At 42.6% G+C, this 18832-nt stretch overlaps 1 protein-coding gene across 6 annotated transcripts; it reads left to right on the top strand.

Annotated features, from left to right (window-relative positions):
* Positions 1–1032: 1032 nt before the first annotated feature.
* Positions 1033–15237, top strand: LOC144534512 (E3 ubiquitin-protein ligase TRIM39). Of its 6 annotated transcripts, none has more exons than XM_078276484.1 (16): positions 1033–1186; positions 2381–2522; positions 2816–3059; positions 3646–3860; positions 4053–4157; positions 5514–5609; positions 5699–5932; positions 6030–6177; positions 7562–7609; positions 7848–7874; positions 7972–8036; positions 8585–8695; positions 8890–9008; positions 9102–9221; positions 14521–14617; positions 14720–15237. In XM_078276484.1, exons 2-16 carry the CDS (start codon positions 2382–2384, stop codon positions 14870–14872), a joined length of 1923 nt encoding a protein of 640 aa, XP_078132610.1. In that variant the 5' UTR covers positions 1033–1186; position 2381; the 3' UTR covers positions 14873–15237. The 6 variants fall into 6 exon arrangements, with proteins under 6 accessions (XP_078132610.1, XP_078132612.1, XP_078132609.1 ...); XM_078276486.1 differs by having other exon boundaries at positions 5511–5609; positions 9105–9182; XM_078276483.1 differs by having other exon boundaries at positions 5511–5609; positions 9105–9221.
* The last annotated feature ends 3595 nt before the right edge of the window (positions 15238–18832 follow it).

Below are 18832 nucleotides of genomic sequence, written 5' to 3'. Positions count from 1 at the left end.
AGTCTAATAATGTTCCTCTGAATGACAAAGCACTTCTGTAAGTTAAGACGGCAGTTTTCCAACAAGGGCCATATAGATAAAGAGATACCGGTGAGTATTGCGTTTTTCTTGGAGAGAAGACCATCCAACCCTGTCGTATAAAATATAATGATGTGCACCGACATTATCGGTTATAAATCTCAAGGCGGAGTGATAGACTGAGTCCAGAGATCTAAGAGTTGAAGAGGATGCACGTCTATAAGTCAAATCACCATAGTCCAGGACCGACATGTAAGCTGCCTCAACAACCCTTTTCCTACAAAACATGGGAAAGAAGCTTTTAATTCTGTGAAAAAGCCAACTTTTTGCCTGAGTCAGCACACAAGATTATCAATGTGAAATTCGAATGAAAGCTTTTTCGTCACTCCAAATGCTGAGATATTTATATTCTCTGCATCTGTAAACTCAATGAATTAATCACGTTAGATGCTTTTAAATCCAAAATGAAAGAATTAGAGGCAGAGTCCCTAAAAGTCAATGTTTTTCATTTACCTGACGATGAAACTAACTTGAAATTGTAGTTTCTTTTAAAATGTCTCCCTTTGTATTTTCTGTCTTTAACTATGTGTTGTTTTTTTTTATTTATGTTGCTGCCTGTCTGGTCCAGGTCAACCCTTGAAAAAGAGATTCTTAATCTCAATGGGACTCTCCCGGAAAAGCCTGTTTAAGCCTGAATACTCATTTTGTGCTAATTCTAATCACAATGTCTTGCAGGGTAATCATGTTCATCGCATCAGATACAATCTCAGATACATTCTCACAGGTCGGTGAAATTCTTTTCTTTGCTAAAGAAAGTTAGTTACCTCGCTCCCACGTAGATATTTGACCCTGCCTGAGGTAAGAGAGAAATCTGCATTTAGGTAAAAGGTTGTGACCATTGGCCTACTCTGTGTTTGTTATTCTCCCACCTTAACCAGTCCTGCCACATTTACCTGCCACACAGAGAGACAAATGAGTGGGCGTGGACTTTTCTTCCATGAAAAAGTAAATTCACAACACGCGCATGCCTTTCACTGAGGAGCAAACACTTCATAAGTCAGGTTGTGAGTGATCAAAATACAGTACGACCTTGCAAGATCAAGAAACAACAGACCAGATCTGGAGCTTTTGGGGTCCATTTTAAAATCAGGCCTACCAACACGGAAAGGTATAAACTTTTACTTAATTATTTCATGTTTAATGCTTATCTGACGTAGCTCTAGAACATGTTTAAAAACAAGGGACGATTCCAGTGCAGAAACCAGTCTGACCTCTTGTACCTGCGTCACTCAATGGGTCTTAACATTTTCATTGTTATCTGAAGTAGGGCTGCGCAATTATTTTAATGTCTTGTTTTGTTCAACAGTCTATATTGAGTCTACATTTAAATTAAACAGGGAAAAGCAGTTTGTACTTGAAAACTGACCGTTGGAGCTCTAAAACAAGTTCCTCATTAAAATGAATTCCTGTATCTCCATTATCCCATGGAACCATCAGTAGGAAAGTATATTCTTTTTTTGAAACAGTGAGAAAAAGTACTGTTTTGAGAGCATTATTAAAAGTAAGAGTCTGTGATGGTTGTTTTGCATATTTGAATGTCAAGACATTTGTGCTGGAAGGCTCTTTAGATCACAGTTCACATTTTGGTTACCAATCCTCTCCTTTATTAAGTTATCGGGAGTGTCTCATTCAGCTATTATTAACTTTATTCATATTAATGATGATGATGATGCATTGTTACGAGCAAAACTTGCTCGCTTTTGCTTTGTGATGTCTTGGCTGCAAATAAATTCTGTTCTGGGGACTCGCTGAGAGGAATTCCCCACTAGGGCAGTGTTTGGCGGCTACATGAGAGAAATACCTCGCATGCTCGCTTTGATTTGCCAGATTTGTCGCTAGTCGCTTTTTTGAAAAAAATTCGCTAAGGGGGTCTCTCCTGAGAACTCCATATGTTCAATGTTTTTTTTGTTTGCATTCCCACCGCCAATAGAAACACTGAAGTGACAGCCGATCGTTACTAGTTCTTGTGGTGCAGACACAATAAAAAGGGGGGTTCTTGAAACTACAGTACATTAGGTTCTTAGAGCTGAAAAGGTTCCTCCGGTCCAAAAAACGCCGAACACACATACTGCTGGTGAAACTTTCCAACAGATGTGAAGGAGCAAAGGAAGAGGCACTTGTTAATCTTCAGACACTTTAAGCATGGGATGGGAAAGCAACATCAGAGTAATAATTACAAGTTTCTTCAAAGGGCCTTTTTAATAAAAAAAAATAAAATAAAAAAAACTTGCTTTTGTTTTGACTTCTGTCTGACTGATCCGTATTGATTCAACTCTATATTACTTTCTCTTGCTGTCCATAGGATGTCCTTATGTGGAAGCTTTCTGTCAGACGAGCAGTTTCTATGCTCGATCTGCCTCGATTGGTTCAACAACCCTTCGTCCACACCGTGTGGCCACAGCTTCTGCATGGCCTGCATCAGCAAGTACTGGGACGGATGTAAGGTGTGTGACTATAGATGGCATCCTCGATGTATGAAGTTTGTTTTCGCCGGTTAATTATCTTTTATAGAAAACTGATGGTTACCTCAGTAATACACTAATACATGAGCGGCACAAACTGGGGGGTAGTATATTGTGTACGTTGTTTAAAAATTCAACAATTGATCCATTCATTTTTACTTACTTCCTACACTTTTCATCTGCCATGGCTTCCATGTTTTCCTCTCAGTTCATTATCTCATTTGGTTTCCTTTTTCCCCCCTCACCCATCCCTCCATCCCTTCTTCCTCTCCCAGGTTTTCCTGTGTCCTCTGTGTAAGAAGACCTTCCAGAAGCGACCAGAGCTCGAGATCAACAGGACACTGCGAGAGATCACCGATCAGTTCAGACCCATGACAGGAGGGGGAGGAGTGCAGATTGAGAAGAGAGGGGGAAGAGGAGGAAGAAACGGAGGCATGCCAGTCAATTTAATTTATGAATTGAAGAAGAAGCTGCCTCAACATCAGCTAAAAACAGCATTGACGCTACCTGACGCTCAAGGTAAGACAGGTGAATAAGGGTTTCGCCTAGCCTAGGGTTTTTTAGGGAAATTTTAGATATCAGTCAGTCAGTGTTGCTCTCCTGGCTGCATGAAAACAGAGTTTTATTACAAATTTCCAAGTCAAAATATCTGTTTAGATTTATACAACCACGTTGAATAAATAGCTATGATATATCCAACTAGATGATAAAGATTCAGGCATTTGATGTCATTAAGTCATGAACTCTTGCTCCCAAAACTGTGGACAAATGTCTTTTGTCAAATTGTCTTGGATTAGTTGCACATTATGCAGATGATACATGACTATCCAGTTCTGCAAATGTTTGATCACAAACCAAAGTATTGGACACATTGAATTTAGATGCTGGTTGCTTAACATTAGCATTGTCAGAAGATCCCTAAAGTCATAATGATACATTATCTGGGGACTATGAATTTCTGTGCAAAATTTAATGGCAATCCATTTAATAGTGATATTGAGAGAACTGACTGACCGACTAAGTATTTAAGAAGCTCAGTAACGTAAGAAGGTACACAGCTTTAAATTCCTTGATTTTTCTTTCAATTCATGTATCTTCTTGGAAGGTAAGCCCATCCCGACATCAGCATCAACAGTCACAACTTCACTTGCTTCTTCGGTACCAAACCCCAGTCCGATTGCTGCCCTGACAAACTCCTCCGGATCTCCTCAGCCACCTCCCACGTTCCCCCACTCCAGCGGCCGGAGAAGGTTCACCGTGACTGGGGCTGCAAGCAGCCGGAGCCTCCCTGTCTGTGAGATCCACCACAGAGGAATAGTGGTACAATACTTCAATCATCAATATCTCTCATTGATTTCCAGCCTTTCCGATTCCTATAGTGCTTTGTGCTTATTGAGGAACAAGAAGAATAGTCTATGATTTTGGGCTCCTCTAACCGTGCAGTTTTTTTTATATTAAATTATATTTCATGTTTCAAGGTTTAACAGTGCAACACTCTCTCACTGGTTTCAGATTTACTGTAGGACTGATCGAGCATGTATCTGTCCTGAATGTGAGACCTTGGACCATCAGGATCATGACACAGTGACTCTCGAAACCGAGTGGATGGAAACCAAGGTGGGAAAAACAGAATGATGTTTGAAGTGAAGCACAAAAAAAGCGAAACTACTCGGTTATATTTCGGTGAAAGTCCTGTTTCTGTATGACACATCCACCACCCGGCCCTCCTCCCTTAGCAGACTTTGTAGCAGATTACTACGGCCACTAGAGGTCGCCGCCTATATATAGCATAATATGTTTTTTCCCGGACAAACTATATGGCTGTTTTTTTGGTGAGGACACTGATAGGAAAGGATGACGTGGATGCAAAGAACCACCCGATGCAAAGTGGTTTTTAGCCTCAGTCACGGAACGTATACTCCTCAAAGCTAAACTGTGCTCAAAATAGAGATTAGATTCTCTGCCAGAGCCCGAACTTGACCCGACCCACAGGCCGGGTCGGGTCAAGCCGATATTTCCCGCCACTATCCTCTGGCCGGGCCCTTGATCAAGCATTTGTGTTTTTTTAATGATTACTTTATTAGCCTAATTGGGTGGGGAGAAAGCTATGCCATAATTATGTGCAGCTTCTCCTCCACTCTCACGCATCACACCGGGCCTGCCTGTGTGTGTAGCTTAAGTGCAACATGGAGCTTGAAGATTTAAAGAAAAAAAGAAAAACAGGAGAATTAACTTTGAGAAAGTTTGGAGGAAAGTCGGAGGTATGGAACCATTTTAAATAATTCGTGGGCAGTGACAACATATGTGTTGGCTTTGTCGAGTGCATTAAGTGCGGCACGCTGCTTGCCTATGACAGCAAAAAAAACGGGGACTTTGACGATGAACAGACACATGAAGCAGGCTCGCCGTGGCAGAAAAGGTGATAGTCAGCCTTTACTGTCCTCTTTTGTTACTTCTCCAAGCATACCCCTTCTAAACAGATTTCTGCAGTTCAAAAAACTCAGAATTGTAGTTGAGAACGTCAGTTATGACGGCCCACGTATTAAAAAATTGTCGGGTTTAAATCGGGCTCGGGCTCAAAATTACAGTTAATGTGTCAGTCCAGGCCGGGTTCGGACACAACGTGCACGGGCTCGGGTTGGGTCGGGCTTGATTTTTTGGGCCTGATCTAAGCTTTAAAAATGTTAAGAATGCTTTCTCAAAATGTCCCAGTGTGTGTGTGTGTGTGTGTGTGTGTGTGTGTGTGTGTGTGTGTTTGTGTTTCTGACTTAGACTACCTTCGGGGACACATTTCCATCTAAAGACCAGTTAATTGGGGACAGCTTGTCCAATTGGGGACAACAGATTTTTTTGGGTCAGTGGTTAAGATTAGGTTTGGGCTTGGGCCGTGATGGGTGTTACGACGGACACGGGAACAGACACAGCTATAGTAGTTATAGAAATGACTGTAAGTCTATGCAATTTCCCCAGAAGGACCAGCTGAGTGTGTCGGAGCAGGAGATCCAGGAGATGATCAGACAGAGAATCAGGAAGATCGAGGAGATCAGACTGTCAGTGACTGAACTGGAGGTATTGTAGCTAAATATAAAAAAAAAAAAAGGTGACTGTAACAAAGGTGTCTTGCAAGTTTTACATTACAGTATCATTATTTTCCTCAGTTGGCGGTGGAGCGAGAGACTGTGGGCAGCGTTTGCATGTTGTCAGAGCTTGTGTCTGCCATCCAGCGCTCCCAGGCAGAGCTGATGGAGGTGATGGAGATGAGCCGGAGAGCGGCCGAGCACCAGGCCGACTCTGTGATACGACAGCTGGAGCTGGAGGTTGAAGAACTACGGCGGAGAGAAAGCGCCCTCGCCCAGCTCGCCCGATCAGATGACTACATGCACTGTGTCAAGGTTGGTTGATGTGATGAGAAACTGACAAACATTGTGGGAAACCTGAGGGGGTTATTTGACATCCTTTTTTATTTATTTATTTCCACCTACTTTCCAGACGTTCCCCAACCTCTCCAGTCCTCCACCGACCAAAGACTGGTCTGAAGTGTCGGTGAACTCTGACCTGGGAATAGGGACCATCTACAGGTCGCTGGCAGCTCGGGTGGAGAGGTTTCAGGAAGAGCTGGAGACGATCGCAGAAACAGGTCAGTGAAATGCAAAACACAAGGTTTCTTTGCAAAGATGAAAAACAACAAAGACATGAACACAGTCCAGAGTAGAGTCAAAAGAGCTAATGATCCATGCTTTATGAAAAAACACCATTCACACCAATCAAGTCTTTGACTGTAAAAATAATGGACGTAGCATCCGTGATGTCACCCAGTGGTTTGAAGCCTCGAGTTTGGCGAATCTTGTTTTTTTGCAACCGAACGTGACAATTTTTTGACAAGAGGGTGAAGCTGGGGAGGATGACGAATCCAAAATGTGTTGTTTATGGCTGTCCAGAGTAGAGTCAAATAAGCACTTTTACAACTAATGATTTATACTCTATGAAAAAGCACCCTTCTTCTTTAAGTCCTTGAGCCAGACCATTGACTGTAAAAAATAATAGACGTAGCATCTGTGATGTCACCACGGGTTTGTGGACGACCGCTTTGAAGCCTCGAGTTTGTCAATTCAGGCTTCACCATCTTGTTTTTTTGCAACCGGACGTGACCATTTTTTGAGAGGGTGGAGCTGGAGAGGATGACGTGGCCAAATGTGTTGTCGATGGTTGCAATGGCACCTGGCTAAGCTGAATGCTAAAGGGGGGAAGTTGCCAATTCAACTCTTTTGGCACGAGTCATCCAGCGGAGATTTATTGGCGGGTAAACACGGACCTCCGGGCACTGGCGCCGTTCATCTGCATGTACGGCAGTACAGAAAATCGGCGAACTTTCCCTTAAGTTACCAGCTAATGCTAGTGCTAGCTAGCTAGCTTGGTTGGCAGAACGCTGAGAAATCATTCACATCACATTTTTAGGAGACCAAAATGTTCCAATTAACTTTGATGAAGTGAAAACACACAGTGAGAGGGTCACAGTTTAAGATGAAAACATGGACAACACTCAAAAAGGTTCTAAGGTCTATTTTAATGTCCACAGTGTCATGGTTAGCATTGCTAAGCCTCTGTCCTGATTGACAAGTCAGCATGTAGCCACACCCTAAGGCATCCCCCGCTTTATCGTCTATTTAAAAATAAATGAGACGATAATTTAAAACATGAACATCATGCTGTATTGATAAAGACTTCAATTGAGGCCATAAACTTTTTACGAAAATGTTTACTGAGGTAATAAATCAAGTGAGAGATAGGGTTTCTCATAGACTTCTATAGGAACAGACTTCTTTTTGGAGTCAGTGGAGTCTCCCCCTGATGGAAATTAGATGAAATGTAGGTTTAAGACACTTCAGCATTGGCTTCACTTTTTTACGGTCTGTGAGCCAGACACAATAGATCTATTATAATAAAGCACTGAAACACTGCCCTGTGGTGGTGATCTTAGTATGACTTTTACAGTAGACTGGTGTCTCCTTGTTCCTCTCCAGGTTTTCCTGCCTCAGTAACGGAACCCAGCCCAGTCCGAACACAGCCCAGTAAGTGTCCACTCCCACTCCACCTTAAATAAGCTAAACATACAGTACGTAAATCAGTGAATGATATTTGCCATCCACCTTCCAAATACAAACCAGTGAGTGACTCTATCCATCCTACCTTAAACAGTTATACATTATACAGCACATGTGAGCATTCCACCTTCAACGAGTAATGATATAAAGCTATACAGTGCATTATACAGGAGCTATAACATCATTTTGTCCTGTTTTTCTGCAGGGATAAGGAAGATACAGGAGTATGCAGGTAAGAAACAATAATGACACATAAAGTCAGCTTGCAGACATGATTAAATATAAAATAATCTACAATGATTTACATTTTTATTCTTTCTTCAACACAGTGGATGTGACTCTGGACGGCAACACTGCTCATCCCAGACTGATTTTGTCAGAGGACATGAAGAGTGTGAGACACCTGTTAAATTATTATATCAAAAAAGAATTACTCATTCAGTTCATTCTTTTTTTTAGCATTACAAACAACGGAACAAAGACTGTAAATCATTCCATTGTTTTTTTTTCGAACTTTTTTTTTTTATTTAAGTTTACATTTTTACAACAGGTGACACATAGCCGTGGTGAACAAGGTATAGTGAAAACAGTGTGTCATTTCCCTACAAGTCCCCTACCTACCCATAAACCAACCCAGTTCAGCTCCAAAACAGACAGGGACACACAACACGGACCCATGCACACTGACAAACACACAACAGTAAGGGCAATCATTCTGTTTTTAATTTTAAATGTCTATACAATCTTGAAAATGTCCATAAATCGGGACTAAAATCTTGGTATGTTATCGATTTTTGGTTTTGAAAAATTCTCCATGCAGTTGCCTTTTTCCATGTTTGCGTTGGAGACGTATATTACACACATACATTTACTGTAAATTATAAAGAAAATGTGTCGTGCCTATGAAGTTTGCCATTAAAATAACTGTCTGTATTTCTGCAGGTGAGGTGTGGAGATAAACACCAGATGCTTGCAGACAATCCGGAGAGGTTTAACAGAGTCGTCTGTGTCATAGGGAGGGAGGCCATCTCGTCTGGTAGACACTACTGGGAGGTAAGAGGCACTCTCTCTCTCTCCTTTGATCACAATAAAAAGGAAGTTTATTATGTTGTGATCACAAAATACCAATGTAAAATAATAATTTTAAGTCAACAGAACATGACCAAATATTTACATGCATGTCCTCCCAGCCTTTTATATGCTTCAGTGTTTGATTGTATGTACGTAAATCTTCTTCCTTTGATCAGGTGGAGGTGGGCTGGAAGACTGACTGGGATCTGGGCGTGGCCAGACAATCAATCAACAGGAAGGGGAAGGTTGAAATTACCCCAAGCAAGGGATACTGGTTCCTCAGCCTGAGAGACAAGTGAGTTTTGCCATTTACAAATTAGATGTTAATTAGTAGCTTCTTTTTAGCTATTCTGACCCGGACCTCTGCTGTCATTAACCTTGTCTCCAGCAGCAGCAGCAGTAGCAGCAGCAGCAGAAGCAGAAGCAGCAGGCAGTGGTTTTCAGCAAATAAAAGCTCCAAAAGCCCACCGTATGCCACCTGTTCAGCACCAAACAGCAGACATATAAAGTTAGACACGAGCTGGTGAACCAAGTGGAACATTTAGCAGCTAAAGACACAGATATTTTTCTCAGGAGTTGGTGGAGAACAAAAAAGAGCTAAAAGGAGAGTGAATATTGGACTTAAATTGATCATTTGGACACAAACACGACTCCAAGTGATAACGTTGCTCTGTCACTGCCGGATGTGTAAATAGGCCGGCAACTGTCTGCTAACACAAAATATCTTCATAAGGCTTTAACATTGTTGTGTTTACAGCTTATTCTGTTGTCCCTTATGTAGCTTGGCCGAGAAGTGTCAAAGGGGCTGAATTTCCAAAAGGCTTTGCAAATTCGAAAATCAAAAGCGCGTTAACGGAAGACACAAATGCAAAAGCTACAATATAACGGAAGTGAGTATCAACGGAAGTTGACAGTGAAACTGGCCGAGCTAAATGATGTAATGCTTATGTTACTGCGTAGCTAGTCTCTATCCACAACCTTCCACTTCCGGGATTGCTCCGGTGCTGCTGGAAATTTAGCCGTATGTCCCTTTTTTCGGATGGATACCTAACGCTATCTTTGTGTTGGAATTTAAAACTCCGGTGGATTAATGAGGACTATGGTTAACTGCTCCTCAGATCTCTGCAGGGTAAATCCAGACAGCTAGCTAAACTGTCTGTCCAATCTGAGTTTTCTGTTGAACGACTAAAACTACTTTTGAATGTACACATGGCATTAATGATTGTGATTGGTTTAAAGAAATGCCAATAAACCAGAGCAAGTTTTTCTCCCATCCAGGAATGCTGTGTGGACTAGCCAGACCCTCCTCCGCAGCGCTGTGGAGGAAGGTCTGGCAAAGCGAGACTACTGCATAGCTAGCTTCATAATAGCCTATTGTTAGATGGCAGACATTGGACAACATTGCTTATTTGTGACAATCACTTAGCAATAGTTGTTACGGCTAGACGAGGGATAGACAAATCTTGGACCCAAATGCAGATAAGAAGGAGTTTATTGAACAAAAACTTACAAATCAGAGTGTCCAGGGGTTGGCAGGCAGACAACACAAAATAATCCCGAAAGACTTGAAGACCAGGAAGCAAAAAACACACAGGAGACTAGTAGCCACGACAGCATACAACACGACATGACGCACCACCCGAACAATGATCCCACACCAGACAAAGACAACACAGAGGGTGTTTCTCAATCTCAAGAATGCAAAGAACGAACTTGTGTTCTTGGGGAGAACGTTCTTGCTGGTTGTTCTTGGAAGAATGAACTCGCAAGTTCACAAGCACACAAAACGCTGTTAACAGTTTGAGACGATGCATTCTTCCTGTTATTGCTCAACACCCCCAGCACAGAGGCTACCTGCAGTGCTCCAAAATAACAGCTAGAAATAAAAACCACAACAATATAACCACTTTATATTAAAACTATTGCAATAATATTGAAAAATAAAACTAATTGAGCTTTAATTTTATTGTTTATGGTTTAGCTCAAACACCCCTTACTTATTCAAAAGAGTGGAACGCGATCCCTACTATTATTAGTGTATAGGTTTAAGTCAGTTTAAATTAAAAAATAAGTAGGCATATGCACTGGTGTGTCCTATGTGTTCCTATTACTATTATGTGGAATTATCATTTCTATATTATTGTAGTGCACTGTATATGCCCAGGGAGATGGAAATTAGCAATTAAAATTATAAAGCTTATACTTAAAACTTAAAAGCTTAAACTTTGGAGCAAATTGTCAATTCGGCAAAGATTTCGCAAGACTGCTTATATTCGAAATCTAAACTGTTCATTTCTCGCCTAAAATGTTCTCAGAAGTGAATTTAGTGATGAATAAGATGGCAAAAATTGTTAAAATGGTCCCGTTTTTGGGCTGTCTATGTACCGGAAACCCAACCATCATTGAATGCCGAGATGAATGTTGGGATACGGGTGCTGCGAAGTTCATACAAGTTACCAACCAATGCATCCTTGGTAAAATGGGCGTGTCAAGAACATTTCCAGGAATCTTAACTGTTCTTGGTGAAATGCGAACTTGTGTATTGGGACAGTACTTTGGCAACACGAGCCGACGTTTCACAGGGACACAGGAACACAAGTCAATAGAAGAACACAGATTGAGAAACGCCCAGAGACTAAATAAACCAGGTAACGAGGACTAACAAGGGACAGGTGACACTAGGCTGGGCAAACAGGTGAAACACATTAGGGCAATCACAAGGGAGGGAAAACTAAAGACAGGAAGTAAAGTAGACAAGACAAGGGAGACAAGACAGACTTCAAAATAAAACAGGAAACAGAACAGAAACTCACAATCATGACAGTACCCCCACCCCCCCAAGGGACGGATCCCAGACGTCCCAAACACAAACCGAACAAAAGTCAACCCAGGGAGGGGCACTGGAGGAGGGACGAATGGAGGAACAAAAAAGTCAAACTAGGTTAGGGAACTGGGGACAGAAAGGCCGCGGACAGCAGGGCCGCGGACAGCAGCGAAGATGGATCCCCACTGGCGGCCGAACAGGTCGACGAAGGTAGAACCCCTCAGGCGGTCGAGCAGGACGTCGGACTCTAGCAGGCTGGCAGCAAGGCGAAACCCCTCTAGCGGCCAACGCCGAAGGCAGCATCCTTCTGGAGGCCGGCCACGAAGGCAGAATGCTTCTGGAGACCGGCGGCGAAGGCAGAATCCTTCTGGAGACAGGCAGCGAAGACAGAATCCTTCTGGCGGCCGTCGGCTAAGGTGAATCCCCTCTGAAGGCCTGCGGCGAAGGCAGAATCCTTCTGGCGGCCGGCGGCGAAGAATGCGATACCCCTCTGGAGGACAGGCAGACCAAGCAGGAGAAGGGGCAGCTGGGCTGAAGACAGCTGGGCCAGGGTCCGTCAACAAGGCAACAGCATCAGTAACGGGCAACAAGGCAACAGGGTCAGGAGTCGGCAAATCCGCAGACAAAACATGGGGAGCAGGAGTCGGCCGGACCACCGACAAAACACGGGGGGGCAGGAGTCGGCTGGACCACTGACAAAACACGGGGAGCAGGAGTCGGCTGGAACACCGACAAAACACGGGGGATAGGAGTCTCTGGGGCGCCGGACCACCGACAAAACACGGGGGGGCAGGAGTCGGCTGGACCACTGACAAAACACGGGGAGCAGGAGTCGGCCGGAACACCAACAAAACACGGGGGATAGGAGTCTCTGGGGCGCCAGACCACAGACAACACACGGGGAGCAGGAGTCGGCCGGAACACCGACAAAACATGGGGGATAGGAGTCTCTGGGGCGCTGGAAACCGGCAAAGTCACTGGAGTGTCGGGCAAAGGTAAAGACTCGGGGAGGTCAGTCGACGTAAACTCTGGGAGGTCAGTCGACGTAGACTCTGGACGACTGGAAGACTCTAGAAGAGCGGTCATCGAAGACTCTGAACGGCTGGACGTCAGCTGAGACTCTGGAACACTGGCCAGCTCAGGAACACTGGCCAGCTCAGCAACACTGGCCAGCTCAGCAACACTGGTCAGCTCTGGAACACTGGTCAGCTCGGGAACACTGGTCAGCTCGGGAACACTGGTCAGCTCTGGAACACTGGTCAGCTCGGGAACACTGGACAACTGAGGCTCTGGAACACTGGTCAGCTCAGGAACACTGGTCAACTGAGGCTCTGGAACACAGGTCAGCTCAGGAACACTGGTTAGCTCAGGAACACTGGTCAACTCTGGAACACTAGTCAACTCTGGAACACTGGACAACTGAGGCTCTGGAACACAGGTCAGCTCAGGAACACTGGTTAGCTCAGGAACACTGGTCAGCTCGGGAACACTGGACAACTCAGGCTCTGGAACACTGGTCAGCTCAGGAACACTGGTCAACTGAGGTTCTGGAACACAGGTCAGCTCAGGAACACTGGTTAGCTCAGGAACACTGGTTAGCTCAGGAACACTGGTCAACTCTGGAACACTGGTCAACTCTGGAACACTGGACAACTGAGGCTCTGGAACACAGGTCAGCTCAGGAACACTAGTTAGCTCAGGAACACTGGTCAGCTCGGGAACACTGGACAACTGAGGCTCTAGAACACAGGTCAGCTCATGAACACTGGTCAGCTTGGGAACACTGGACATCTGAGGCTCTGGAACACTGGTCAACTCTGACTCTGGTCCGCTGGACAGCACAGGCTCTGGCTTGCTGGATAGCACGGGCTCGGAGCCGCTGGACAGCACGGAGGGCTCCGGTCTGCTGCACAGCACCGAGGGCGCCGTTCCACTGAACAACACCGAGGACTCCGTTCCACTGCACAGCACCAAGGGTTCTGGCTCGCTGGGGAGCGGTTGAACCAGTGCATGGCGTCGGAGACCATGTCGACCACGTCCCCTCTTACGGCCTCCACGGTTCCCAGAAAAAATAACCAGGCGGGTACCCTCATAGGACTGCTGGTATTCGGTGGTACTCATTGACCACGTTGCAGGCTGGTTACAAACTGGTAGAAAAAGTAGCTGACTGCTAGCAGGCTTGGAGGCAGGAAGGCTGGTTGGCTGCTGAAGCTCAGGAGGACTGACAGACTTGGAGACTGCAAGGCCAAACTCTCTCTCAGTAGCCTGCCAGCGAATCTCCATGAGGTGTCTGGCAAAAACTGGGTCTTTCTCATGCAAATCACGAAAAGAATGTATTATAATTTCTCTATCAGAGACTTCAAAATAAAACAGGAAACAGAACATAACAGAAACTCACAATCATGACAATAGTAGTCATAGTTAGTTAGCAAACAACGTTTCACTTCTCAAACAAAGGTAAGAACTTTCCTCCTCCATATGTGTAGGAAATAATAGTCCGACGGCGATAATAATGGGCACGTTTCATTGTCAACATCCGTTGACGCCGCTTCTGTTGTTATTTTATGGCTTTTGCATGTGTTTGGGGTTAATGAGTTTGTGTTTTTAGAATTTTTAAAGAATAAAGGATATTCAGTTTGATCGACACGTCTCAGCCAACGCGGCTTTAATCTCTTTCAGCATCCTAACATCATTTGTTGGTGCCCGCTTTTCTCAAATTATTTATTTTTTTCCAAAACAAATCTTGCCATGAAATCTTTTAAAAAGTGTTGCTTTTCGCACAATTCTGAAATTAGGTATGGTGTATAATGTAATAATAAAATATCATAAAAGAGAGATAACATAAAATATAGCAGGCGGTGACATTTCAGAAAATTTAATATACTCAAATTTCTTTTCATTTATTGTCTTTACTTTCCTTTTTCTTTGTAGTAATTAACTATCCTCTCCTTTCTCTTATCCTCCACTTCATCCCTCTCCTCAGAAACAAGTACGCTTTTCGCACTGAACCCTCCACAGACGTCCATCTGAACCTCCGTCCAAACACGATTGGGATATTTGTGGACTATGAGAAAGGACAGGTACAGCATATTCTAATTTCTAACATCTAATTTATTTGTTTCTTTTGTCTTCAACCAAGTGAAGTTTTTTTCAAATAATCCTGTGTCCTCTTGGTTCTACAGGTGTCTTTCTATAACGTTGATGCAAAAATGCACATCTACACTTTCAATGACACTTTCAGTGAGTGCATCTTCCCATTCTTCAGCCCCTGCACTAATAAATCTGGGAAGAACAACGGGCCACTAATTATCAAGCCAGTCATCATGATGGAGTGACAGGACGGCACCTGGAAGTTATTTGTTCTTTTCTTTTTCTTGTCTTTAAATACTTTGTTGCCCTGTAAAAAAAAATAGAACTAAGGCTTATTTATGCTACATTAAATTGACACCGTGGCAATGTACGTGGGTACCTGGTGAGACCAAACCTATGCTGTAGCCTATGCTGTAGCCAAAAAAATGTGACTACATGTTGCAGCGATGCATGTTGCTCATACTCAAAGACCTCGCTGTGAGCTGACTGGAGCTCTGGGTCTCAGAGACAAGAGATGTTCACATGTAGGCTACATAAGGGTTTATTATTTTTGTTCTCTTTGAGACACTTGACCAAATGTTAAAATATAAATAACAACTTTTGGCTCTTTTACGGTGCTGTAGTTAATGTTTTGATCACAAGGTTGCTAGGCGACAGGCGCTGCGCTTCGACGAAAACAGGAAATGCGCTGCAGACCAGGTTGTCTCATTTTGGAGAATTGGGACATAGCTAGAATTCCTGGTCCTTTTGTTGTTGGTTTCTTAAACTTCCTGTTGTGTGCTGACTGTGAATAGTTTATTAATTGAAATGGGACTATGAATTTTGTGTCTGAAATGATTTGCCGATCATGTATCAAATCACCTTTTCTGATATTTGATGAATTTGAAATTATTCTTTATGTGGCCATTATCTCTGGAGGAAATGTTTGACTTTCACTTTATTGCAGAAAACCAGTTTTAACCTTCATGTTGTCTTCCCCTGCCAACCATGCACTTGTTGTCCTCTCGGGTCAAAATAGAAAATTAACACTTTAGTTTTTGAGACTTTTTTTGAGACTTTTTTCTATGTTTTTGTCACTTTTTTTTATTACTGTTGACCCTTTTTTCCACTACCACTAGTACTGTATACAAGCCACGGACATAAACTTATTACCACTAGTGTTACACTTATTTTTCGGAATTCATTGTCAATAAACCTCGTTGGAGTTTTAAATTATACCTAATTTTTGAGTCAGAAAAGCTGAAATGATGAATTATTTTGACTAATATTAGAGGAATGTATGTTGATGGATAATCAAAGACTTGTGTATGTCAAAGTTTAGTCAGAATACTGTTTAGAAACCGTTATAACCTATAAATTTAATAAAACAACTCAAAATTCAATGAAAGTAGTGATCATTAACTGTACTTGCAAACCTTAGCAACCGGAGATATTTATATAGTCCGCTCAGCTCATAGAACCCTTCAGCTCAGCTCCGAGCCAGAGAGCTAACGCTATGCTAGCAAGATCCAAAGTCAATAACATTGTGTACAGTTGGCAATCAGTACAAATCATTTGACAATATTTCTTTTTTTTTTTAAGATAATATTTTGGGGCATTTTTAGGCCTTTATTTTCACAGGACAGATGAAGACATGAACGGGGAGAGAGAGGGGGAATGACATGCAGCAAAGGGCCGCAGGTTGGTGTTGAACCACGGCCGTCGAGGAGTAAACCTTGACATATGTGCGCCCGCCCTACCAACTGAGCTAACCTTGCCACAACAGCATGTTTAACAGCAAGACAAGCTAGCTATCCAGCCATGTCATTGTCCCCAAAACAATATAACGACTTTTACGAACAATTTTATCCGTGATGTGTAGCTAACGTTACTGTCGGCCACAGCCTGAAGTAGCGACCTGAACAGGGAACGGGGTGTGAGATAACGTTATTGGCTGTGAAACAAAGTCAGTTTAGAGGGGCAGTGTAACTTACTTCTTGCAGCTTGTGTGTTAGCGCCATCCTGTGGTGTTAAGAGGACGGGGCACTGAAGGACGACACAGTGTTGGAAATGACAGATTCACATTTCCTTTTTGTTTTAATGTAGCGCATTCATCTAGAACAGTAAACAGTAGGGTTGGGTACCGAAACGCGGTGCCAATAGGGCATTACGTAAACGGTAGTAACGAGACCGAATAAGAACGAAAATTTCGGCGCCTGACTTTTTTTCAGAAGCATCGCTAGGTTACCATTACCTAGTAGCTGGATTAAACACAATGGTTAAAATGCTGACAGCTTACGTTAAAAGCATACTATGTAACTTTTCCCTCTTCGGTCCCCCTACAGGTTGTCTCATTGAGACAACCTGTAGGGGGACCGAAGAGGGAAAAGTTACAAAGTATACCTTTAAAGGCCCGGACACACAGAGCCGATAATCAGCCGTTGGACAGTCTGACGAGGTCAGTGACTCGAGTGTGTTCCGTGCCGTAGTCCGTTGGAGGGGCCATCGGCCTTCATTTTGGCTGATTTGACATGTATAATTGGGAGGGCGGGCACTGCCGGCAGTCGGACTCAAATGACTCATCTGATTGGTAGAGTGCTAACCCAAACGGGGAGCGGAATAAGCGTGACTAGAGTCTCTCAAAATCTGACGAAAATCTTTTAAACTGACCTTTGTTGATCTGAAATGAAGTCAGCAACTGCACGGCCTATTTCTTGCTCAAAATGTTTTCAGAAACACGTTTCGGTGAACTATTTTAGTACAATATGAGATTGTATTCGGAACAAGCTGCCATGACAGTCTGTCTGTCCAATCAGCTGCCAGTTTTCATTTTTGGGTGACAATACAGATTAGCGCCGCCTGCTGTTATGGAGACATATTACGTCTTGTCGCTTTGGTGTGTTCCGAGGCACTTTTTTGACCAACTCGGGGACATTGATCAGTCGAGGGTCATCTAGTCTGTGTGTCTGTAGCTTAAGCGGTGTAAAGTGTGACTGTATTTCACTGTAGAGGATTCCAACAGCGGGACGTAACAGCAGCAGCTGCCGTTGTCGGAAAAACACAGAAGTGTGTTCACTTGAAACTCGCCAGCCTTGTGGTGCATTTTAAGTTATTGTAAAATACCATTTTCCCACCTGGTGCTTGTTTTTGTCGTTTACCAGCAATTTACTGGTGAAATAAGTCATTTTTATAAGTTATTGTTATTACATTATTAATCAATTATTTAATTTTGACCATATGGCCTTAGCGATAAACAAGCCGTTCTTTAATGTCGCCAACTGTCATTTTGTGCTCCTTTTTTATATTATATACATTATAAATATATATATTTTGGTTCAGGCACCGACACCGTTTTAAAAGTATCGTTTTAGCACCAGTATCAGAAAAAACACAAACGATACCCAACCCTAGTCAACAGTCAGTTTCACTGGAACTCCTTTAGAAGGTGTCTTATAACATATTTTATGGACACCCTGCAGCTGATCGGAATCGAGTATACACGCAGACCATGGTATAAACAAAGATAATAGTCTCTTGGTGCTAGCTTCATATTTTACCGTACAGACATGAGAGTGGAGTCGATCTTCTCATCTACAGTAACTCTCAGCAAGAAAGCGCCGATACAGTAATGTCTGGTGTCTTTATCTAACTATTCCTTTAAGGGATTCAAAAGTCTCTTCCTCCTGAGTTGTGTTGGTACGCCTCTTCTCTGCATATGAAAAACACAAGAGTGAGACTTTCAATGATCTTTAACAGCCAACTTCATTGAAATAATCATGATACACTATAGAACAAAATCACATACAGTAAATGAGCCAAACGATCCAACAAGCATCGCTGAAGAAGGTGAAAAAACTATTGATAGAAATAAGATTACATATTGCCATAAATATAGCACACAGATTATTTTATTGAATACAACTGCAAATGTGATGTTTAAATGTAGAAAGAGTACAGAAAACCTGTCAGAAAGTGATTATATATATATATATATATATATATATATATATATATATATATATATATATATATATATATATATATATATATATATATATATATAAAAAACATTTTAAAGGACATTCTAAGGACTAATATTTTATGCTTCACCTTCAAAATAAATCTATATAACATGTTTTCTGTTTCATATCGTCATATATTAATTGTAGGGGCACTATTTGGTGGTATTTTAAAAAAGGACTATAAGTACCTAAGTTACAGGTAAA

The sequence above is a fragment of the Sander vitreus genome, chromosome 19 (genome assembly GCF_031162955.1).
Source record: "Sander vitreus isolate 19-12246 chromosome 19, sanVit1, whole genome shotgun sequence".
Classification (NCBI taxonomy): Eukaryota; Metazoa; Chordata; class Actinopteri; order Perciformes; family Percidae; genus Sander; species Sander vitreus.
The sequence above is the reverse complement of the archived record's forward strand: the minus strand, read 5'-3'. Positions and strand labels throughout refer to the sequence as shown.